General features: G+C 46.6%; 2 protein-coding genes across 2 annotated transcripts; one reads left to right on the top strand and one right to left on the bottom strand.

The window, feature by feature from the left end:
* Positions 1 to 308: 308 nt before the first annotated feature.
* Positions 309 to 1,884, top strand: LOC119338931 (putative pre-16S rRNA nuclease). The gene is made up of 6 exons (XM_037611138.1): positions 309 to 701; positions 791 to 850; positions 950 to 1,062; positions 1,201 to 1,269; positions 1,404 to 1,455; positions 1,538 to 1,884. Exons 1-6 carry the CDS (start codon positions 417 to 419, stop codon positions 1,652 to 1,654), a joined length of 696 nt encoding a protein of 231 aa, XP_037467035.1. The 5' UTR covers positions 309 to 416; the 3' UTR covers positions 1,655 to 1,884.
* Positions 1,885 to 2,214: 330 nt separating this feature from the next.
* LOC119338920 (putative glucuronosyltransferase PGSIP8) lies at positions 2,215 to 5,421 on the bottom strand. The gene is made up of 5 exons (XM_037611132.1): positions 4,938 to 5,421; positions 3,880 to 4,141; positions 3,193 to 3,394; positions 2,956 to 3,103; positions 2,215 to 2,828 (listed from the first exon to the last, which is right to left on the bottom strand). Exons 1-5 carry the CDS (start codon positions 5,246 to 5,248, stop codon positions 2,285 to 2,287), a joined length of 1,467 nt encoding a protein of 488 aa, XP_037467029.1. The 5' UTR covers positions 5,249 to 5,421; the 3' UTR covers positions 2,215 to 2,284.
* Positions 5,422 to 9,317: the final 3,896 nt, after the last annotated feature.

The raw sequence follows: 9,317 nt of genomic DNA, 5'->3' as shown, positions 1-9,317 counted from the left end.
ATGTTGGTTGGTTATTTTAGAATCTGCTTGTAAGATAGCCGCCTCATTACCTTATATCGTATTTCCTCCGTCTGGAAATATTTGTCGAAGAAATGCATAATTTTTTTGGATGTATCTAAAACTAAAATACGTCTAGATACAACTATTCTTTCGACAAATATTTCCGGACGGAGGGAGTACGATCGTGTACCATGATTCATGATTTGTGCTTTATCTATAAAAACGTGCCAGAGAGAAACGGCGGAGTTGAACAAACGGCGCAGTTTTTTCAGGGAACAGAATGGCACAGGTATGGTGTAGTCGGCCCTGATCATGCTACGCTGGACGGGCCGAGCAAAGTGAGCCCAAAGCTTAGCCGTAAGGGCCCTTATCCAAATCCAGCCACAACCCCTCCTCTCTCTACGCGGAACTTCGCCATGGCAACCGCGAAGCCAGTGGCGCCGGTGCCGCTCCCACCGGCCGGCGCCTACCCGCGAATCCTTCCACTGCGCCTACCGCGCCGAAGGGCAGGAACTACCAGGGCCTCGCATCTTCCCACCACCTGCAGCGGGGACGCCGGATGCGAGCTTCATACCCGGCTCCAGCCGAACGCGCGCCGGCCGCTCTGGCACGGCGGCGGGTTCAGCCTTGGCGTGGACCTGGGCGCCGCACGCACAGGGCTCGCCGTCGGCCGTGGCATCACCCAGCCCCGCCCCCTCACCGTACGCGCCCTCAAACTCAAAATCTACCACTGCGCTTTGCTCCGTTCGGGTGATTTGGGATTTGAAGATGGGTTAGTCGATTCCGCCAGGTTCTGAAGCTACGGGGGCAGAAGCTGGAGCTGATGCTACTCGATGTAGCTCAACAGCAGGTACAAATTCACTCATTTCTGTTGTTCTCTTCTCTGTGCTCTGAGTCTGCCAGGCATTTCAATCGTGCGTGAATTTGCTGCTCCTGCTCCGTTTCGCAGGAGGCGGGCGAGCTGATTATCGGGCTGCCGGTCTCGGCCGACGGGAGAGAGACGCCGCAGTCCAACAAGGTGCGGAGCGTCGTCGGAAGGCTTGCCGTCCAAGCGGCCGACAGGTGCGTGCGTTGGCGCTGCGTGGACCTCTGTCCTCTGGGTTCCCTTCAGTTTTCTTCACTTCAGAGTTCAGTCTATTTGTGGGGGTTCAGTGTTTCCGTACTGAGATTCGGCTCAGTGTGTTTGTTTGAACAGCGCAGGGGCCTGAGGGTTTATCTGCAGGATGAACATGGAACATCAATAGACGCCCTTCATTATATGATCTCAAGGTAGGTTGTCTGCCCTGTCCTGGCAAGTTTGGTACTACCTCTGGTAAACTGTACTGTACTTCGAAAACCACCGAAAAACAAGTTCGATAAATCTCACTAGGAAGTTGTCTCAGTCTGAAAATCATTTTCTTCAGCGGTGTTAAGAGGTCTGCCCGTGACGTCAAATCTGATGCGTATGCTGCTGTGGTACAATTCTGCCCTATTTCACACTTTTTACCGGCTTTTGTGTGTCCCAACTTCTAACTTGACTAGTTTACTTTGGCTGTAGATGATTCTGGATAGATACTTCTCGTCGTCAGGTCAAGGGGCTCAGATTGTTCTTCCTAGGCAACAGGAACTGCAGGACAAATTAATAGCAAAATCAAGGCAAGATGCTGAAATTTAGGAAGGGGTGTCTACCTTTTCCGACTTTAGACAACAATTTAACCACTATGTTGTGTTAGAGAGGGCTTTACATCCTGAACATATAATACAATCAGCTAACTTCAATTGACTATACAATCTCATCGTTAGCTCTATTGCAGATTTTGTATCTACACTTCGTTTTTGAGATACTTTATACCTGATCCATAGATGTCTAGATTAACGTTATGATGATCCGTCTACTTTTTGATAGCTTTCAACCGTTCGGCATCGAGTCCCCAGGACCACAAGACTTTCTTTTCCAGAAAAATGGAAAGAAAAGCTTTCAGTTAAATCAGTTATATGCATGTTTCCAGTCACGGAGACATGAAATAACTTGCTCAAACATAGTTTGAACTGTCAGACCTAGCAAGACAAATGGTAATTTACAACAGACCCATTCCCCACGGGATGCAATGGACATGCCCTTTTTTAGTTCAGTTCAGTACAGCTGATCTATCTTCTGTATCTGCATTCAAATATTAGTTGCTCAGGCAATGCTCTAAGTTACTTCTGCTACAAAGCGGATTGCTGGAGACGAAATAGTCAGAATGAATCAAGAATCAGCTGTCCATATGATGATGATGAAGCATATCAAACCTTTACAAAAGAATCAGTACAGTTTGCTAAATTCAGTCTCAGGTGCCGGGTCACCGAGCCGGGGGAAGTGTGGATCCCTCTCAAGCATTGTTTGCAATGAGTCCATCACCCTTACGACAGATGCCCACAGGAATGGTGCAGAGCAAAACGCATAGGCGACGACCACCAGAATCCTCGCGATGCCGTCATGGTACCATGGGAATGCCATGACAAAGAGCATCCCAACAATCCCAAGCCATGCAGTGAGCACGGCAAGCGGTGGGAGCAGGAATGCATTGATCACGACCGATGAGAAGGCGAGGACACCAAACAGGTACATGGACCAACCCATGATGGGATGAACTGTGCATGGGATTACAAAGAACGGGATTGTATATGCGGCCACCATGGCCACAATACCGGCCAGCTTGATTAGCCACTGCACCAGGGCACCTTGTTTCTCAGGTCGCCGATTATAGCACAGTTTTGTCATCTGTGGCCTTGCCAATCTGGTGATGGCTATGATCGCTATGTACATTAGCAGCTCCATGAGGACCACAGGAATTTCAGCAGCATAACTGTGAAATGTGGACCAGGGAAGGAATGTTAGCAGGCAGAAATTAAATGCACAGAATGCATGTCATATGATTTCTTTTCTATCTGCTCAAGTATATATTCTGGTTCTAAATTGTTGCTTTCACTCACCCAAGATCATCCCAGCGTTGCTTGTGCCAGGAAAGGCCCAGTGGCAAGATTGGCCAGGACCACCAGTACCAGGGTTTAAACCAAGGGGCACTGGGGAATGTGATCACGCTGTTAGGCCCACATGGAACATGCCAATGGAGTTTAAGATCTGCAATATTTCAGTAAAATGTCGGTAAATATCTTTGGAAGCAACCATACGAACGTTAGAGAATGGAGCCGAAGCGCAGAGATGCTCACAGTAGTATGATGCGTCCATCTGATAGCCGAGAGGAAGGCGATATGTTCCATTGAGTTTGGTGCCATTTTCAGGAGGGTGGAACAATGGTTTGTCCAACAAGTCTGGGAAGCAGCCGACTAGGAAGCCTTGGTCTGCACCGTCAGAGTTGTCACGGCCAATCTCCAGGTCATGAAGCATGCCATTAAACACATCCATAGAAGGCTGTATGTTGGATAAAAACATCAACATCAGATACTATTTTTAAAGACAACTGTTATCTGCGTAAAAGATATCTTGAGGTGCATTAGCTATGATCAATGCAATTGCTCATTGCATACCTTACGATCTGAAACTATATAGACGACTATTTAAGAAAAATCTTCTGGATATGTGCTTGTGGTGGTTTAGTGGAGCTATCATGCCAACCATGCACGTGTGATTATTGGTGAGTCGATCCAAAGTCCATCTATCATTAATAGTTGCTCAACTGGCTTAATTTAGGCAGCAATATGGCTCAATTTAGGAACTGTATGTACCAAAAGGAACTGTGCTATAATCAGCATACTATAGGACGACATCTAATTCAACACAGATCGTCACATGATCAACTCAACAGGCCCATAACATTTCAAGCAGAAGAAGAATTTGACGCTTGGTACACAGGCAGTATAATTGCAAGGTACAGACCAGAAGAACTGGGGCCATACCTGGAGCACGAAAAGGCCGGTGTGGAAGTAGCATGGATTGATGAAAACAGCACAGAACTGGCCGCACTGGAAGAGCTCATCGGTGTTCTGGAGGAAGATGTTGTCGGAGTCGATCATGACGACACGCTCGTAGTCAACCAAGCTCCATGCGTAGAGCTTGTTCAGTGTCAGCTTAAACCTCCTGTTCATTCCTCCAAGGTTGCCCTCGTAAGGATTCTTCAGGTTCTCGACAACCACCACCCTCATGCCATCCTCCTCCCTCCTGTTTCCGTTCACCACCATCACAAATGTCATAATTCAATTCATACTGGTAACGGAATGCATATCTTTGTTCACGTTGCATCTTCTTTCTTTTTTGAAATAAATTAGCGATGATTGGAGCGCAGTCATGGTTCAAACCAATCATTTTCGGCTTTGACCATATCCAAACCATATATTGTGAAATCAATTTTATTGAGAGGAAGGAAAGTTGACCGCTCTAATTGGAAACCAACCGATTACTTATATGAGAAGCCACCAAACAAATACTTACTCGTCAAAGCTCACAGCATGTACTCACACGATACAGCATATTCTATTTGAGTACTAATTAGTAACAGCACACAACGGTGATGTGTCAGTCAAGAACATTTACTTAAGCAGACTGAGCACGCACTGAATATCCCGTCTGGTAAACAGCATGGAGACTATGTAAAAGAAACAGCATGGGGACTAGGTAAAAGAATTACTCCAGAAGCTTCCTAGTACTAGGTATAGTCGTATCTGCAGGTGGCCCGGTACTCGCCCCCGCAAAACGGCAAAACCATCGCGCGGACGAGTTACTTCCCAAGAACAACCCCCTCGTCTTCGCCTTCGTCCCCGCCCCCACAAGGAAAGAAACGCTTGCCATTTCGAAAAAGAAAAGGAAAGAAACGCTTGCTTATAATAATTTAATAAAAATTAATTGCGACGCGTCAGCAATGGACCTCCAATCCGTTTCTGCTCGCGGTCAACTGCGTCCAAACGGAAGCAAAGCGGCGGAAGGGTCCAAAGGGAGGGAGGGGCGGGCGCGCACTCACATTGCGCGGACCCAGTCGAGGGGCACGTCGGAGGAGGCGATGAGGACGCGGTCGGCGTCGGCGCCGACCCTGGAGAGGGAGCGCATCATCACGCGCACCGCCACGTAGAACTCGTAGTCCCGCGGCGTCCCCATGTACATCATCGCCGCGTACGCGTGCCGGTGGTGGCTTCCCCGCCCATCGCCCTGCCGCACGGCCACACCCCTCTGCCCGCGCTCCTCCGCCGCCCCCGCCGCCGACGCGATGACCAGCAACAAAATCGCCACCGCCACCGCCGCGAGACGCCGCGACGCAGCAGGCAGCCGCCCCATCGCCCGCCGAACGCGCGTGAACTCCCCGATCAACAAGCCGGCAGCGCCGCCGCGTGCGTGGGCGACGCTTGGAACGGCAGCGCAGCGGAGACGCTCGTCTCGGGAATTCCCTCGTCTTTATGCTTCTAGAGTAGACTTCCAGTTGGCAGAAGCAGAGGAAGGGAGAGAGGGGGGAAGAGAGTAGAGGAGCGGAAACGGGCCGGTGGTGTTTATTTATGTGCTGCTCTCCCTCCGGGGGAGAGCCCGGCCCGCCCGGTCGCAATTCTCGCCTCGTTCTCGTGCGTAGTTTCGCAATAGGCTCGTGGCTTGGCATGGTGGCACAGGCCACGCGCAGCTGAGGAGCGCCCGTCGCTGGCATGTGGGGCGCGAGCACGGCGGGACCCATGCTGCAGCAGGGGGGGTGCCGGGCGTGCGACGCGTGGTGGACTGCTAAAGTGGAAGGTCACGCGCCTCTGCTTTCTCTCGCGAACGCTTCCTACTCGTAGCTTTTTTTTAGTAAAATGCACCGGTGGTCAGAACTTATCGTATACGCTCACTTTGGTCAATGTATTTAAGAATATGATCAATACGATCATTATATACGTGTTGAGGTGATTATACGGTCACTATCAGATCGTATAGCTTTGTACTACATCTATTTGACCCGTCAAAGAAGGCCTCGTCCGTTTTTTTCTCTCCGACTATGTGGGCCCCACATGTCAGTGGGTGGAAGAAAGGAGTAGGGGCGAATAAAATTAGGCGCCTGTGGGGAGTCGAACCAAAGCTGTAGCGCTAGTAGGGGGGTGCCGGGCGTGCGACCCGTGGTGGATTGCTAAAGTGGAAGGTCACGCGCCTCTGCTTTCTCTCGCGAACGCTTCCTACTCGTAGCTTTTTTTTAGTAAAATGCACCGGTGGTCAGAACTTATCGTATACGCTCACTTTGGTCACTGTAAGAATACGATCAATACAGTCATTATATACGTGTTGAAGTGATTATATGATCACTATCCATTTTTTTTCTCTGACTATGTGGGCCCCACATGTCAGTGGGTGGAAGAAAGGAGTAGGGGCGAATAAAATTAGGCGCCTGTGGGGAGTCTGAACCAAAGCTGTAGCGCTAGTTGTGCGAGCAGGCAACCAGCTGCACCTGTCTATCGCCTTGTCCAGCTTGAGCAAAAAATTGTTTATATATCCTAAAGGATCCACGTGACAGCTGTTGCATTTTTTTTCCTTTTGCGTGCTAACCATTTGGGATTTAAATCATAATTGTTTCGGCTTCAGTGGTAGGTCCTTTTAGGATTAAAAAAGCAGTTTTGGCATTACTGTGTACTTGTACATATGATTCACGGCCAAAATTGCATTAGCACTTCCCTTGCAAGAAAACGAGATTGGATTAGCACTTCAATTTGTTTTGTTCAATATGCACGGGTGGACAGCCGGCAGTCGCAGCGGCAGCGGCAGCTCCAGCAGATTTGGTGTGCGTCGTTGCTCTGTTTTTAGCACAAGACGACCAGAGATTTGGTGTGCGGTCATCTTGTAGCTAATTACGACGGAGTGTAGTTATCAAAATGGTTAATATATGTCTATCTAAAATTTTATTAATAAACGTTTAAATGCATAAAAATAATATACACGTGTTAAGTATTCCAAATTATGCTTATAAATGCTATCAACAGAAATATATACGTTAGCCAAATTACACTTGCGATGGTGCAATTTGGTACGGTAAAACTGATATGGAAGAAATCACTATGAATTAGAATGCACAATCATCTAAATCAATAGAATGGTCTTATATGAACATATGCAAAAAAGAAATATCCCAACGGCTGTCACGTGAATTTCTAAAGATATAAAGGCGTTTTATCCCAAGAGCCTGCGCGCACATTAGCGTGAGGTATGGGGTTCGAATCTCCACAGCAGCATTTTTATTTTCCCTCTACTTCTTACTTCCACCCACTGACAAGTAGGACCCGCATAGACAGAGAGAGAAAATAAGGTGATGAGACGCCATGTGGCTTATTTGACCAGTCAAATGGATGGAATACGGAGCTATACAATTTCACAGTGACCCTACAATCACCTCAACACGTATATAGTGACCGTATCGACCGTATTCTTAAGTACAGTGACCAAAGTGAGCGTACACGATAAGTTTGATGACCATTAGTGCATTTTACTCTTTTTTTTGAAGCTAGTATAGCTGCGACCTGTGACCGTGAAAACTGAAACGTGATGTAAAAGCTTCGGCTTGGTCCACAGGGGAGAAAACGTGAAGTAAAGACGGAGGAGGAGACGCGGTTGGTTGGTGGGGTGGTGGTGGTATGGGATGGACGACTCGGCTGGACCCGTTCTACGGGCTGAAAACGCTGGGATTGATTGCAGTAGCATGGGTGTTTTCAGAAATCCGTTGGTCCTCCCGGAAGCGTGCGCTCCTGCACGCGAAAACATATTTCAAATTTTGAAAAAATTTCAAACAAAAATTTGGTGCATACATCTCGACATTATATGTGTACACGTCAAGTTTCAAAGAAAACCGACATTTTTTGTGGCTTGTGTAAAAAAGACAAAAGGATTTCTTATGAAAAGCATTTTTTAATAGCGATTTTTGTCTTTTTACACGCGACACATAAACTACGGGCTGAATACAGAGCTATACAATTTCACAGTGACCCTACAATCACCTCAACACATATATAGTGACCGTATTGACCGTATTCTTAAGTACAGTGACCAAAGTGAGCGTACATGATAAGTTTGATGATCATTAATGCATTTTACTCGTTTTGGAGCTAGTATAGCTGCGACCTGTAACCGTGAAAACTGAAACGTGATGTAAAAGCTTCGGCTTGGTCCACAGGGGAGAAAACGTGAAGTAAAGACGGAGGAGGAGACGCGGTTGGTTGGTGGGGTGGTGGCGGTATGGGATGGATGACTCGGATGGACCCGTTCTACGGGCTGAAAACGTTGGGATTGATTGCAGTAGCAGGGGTGTTTTCGGAAATCCGTTGGTCCTCCCGGAAGCGTGCGCTCCTGCACGCGAAAACATATTTCAAATTTTGAAAAAAATTCAAACAAAAATTTAATGCATACATCTCGACATTATATGTGTACACGTCAAGTTTCGAAGAAAACCGACATTTTTTGTGGCTTGTGTAAAAAAGACAAAAGGATTTCTTATGAAAAGCATTTTTTAATAGTGAATTTTGTCTTTTTACACGCGACACATAAACTGTCGGTTTTTCGCCAAACAAAATGTACACGCCATGTTTTTATTTGTAATTTTTTGACATTTTAAAATATATTCAAAACACATTTCAAAAACAAGGAGTGCGCGCTCCCATGTGCCAAAACGCCACTCTCGGGTGTTTTTCTTTTCTTCGGCGGGAACAATAACAGGGGTGTTGAAAGTAACTCTTCCCAAACTACTACTGGCAGTGGCTGGTTGAGTGCATATCCAGTGATACCAGCACTGCTATGATACGGCGATCCAGTGAGATGTGGTCCGTTGGATCTGTACCCGTGGGACAGGATTTAAGATCGACACACTCCACTGATAAATATACAAAACAAGCCTTGAACTTATTGCAAATTACTAGTTTGCAACATTGCATTAAGCCATGTCAGTTCCATCTCTTTTTTTGCAGGGCATATTTCACTCTCACTGACACAGATAAATTATGAAATTAATAATACTATAATTACTGCATGCATGTGTTGATTAATCCATGCGTCTTTATCTTTGTGCTACCTCAGATGTGTTTCGCAGAGCTGCAAGAGAAAGAAACCAACAAAACATCAAGCTATTTTTTGTGTGTGCAAAACTTCACACAAATTTAACTTAAACTGATCTCTTCTTAATAATGATTGGATTTGAGATACACAAGTTTACTTATCTGGTGCCATGGGTTTTATCATAACCTATACCAAGCAAATTTACATACCTGTTATTCCTTCGTACAATTAGCTAATTGCTCGAATCAAAATCTTGTACCATATATGGCAAATTGCATACCTAGTCTGGTGCCAAGGCTACTTATTACTTGAATGAAAATCGTGTATCGTAGATGGCTAATCGCTCGAATCAAAA

Source organism: Triticum dicoccoides, chromosome 1B (assembly GCF_002162155.2).
Source record: "Triticum dicoccoides isolate Atlit2015 ecotype Zavitan chromosome 1B, WEW_v2.0, whole genome shotgun sequence".
In the NCBI taxonomy this organism is placed as follows: domain Eukaryota; kingdom Viridiplantae; phylum Streptophyta; class Magnoliopsida; order Poales; family Poaceae; genus Triticum; species Triticum dicoccoides.
Note: the sequence above shows the minus strand (reverse complement) of the source record. Positions and strands in the feature narration are given on the sequence as shown.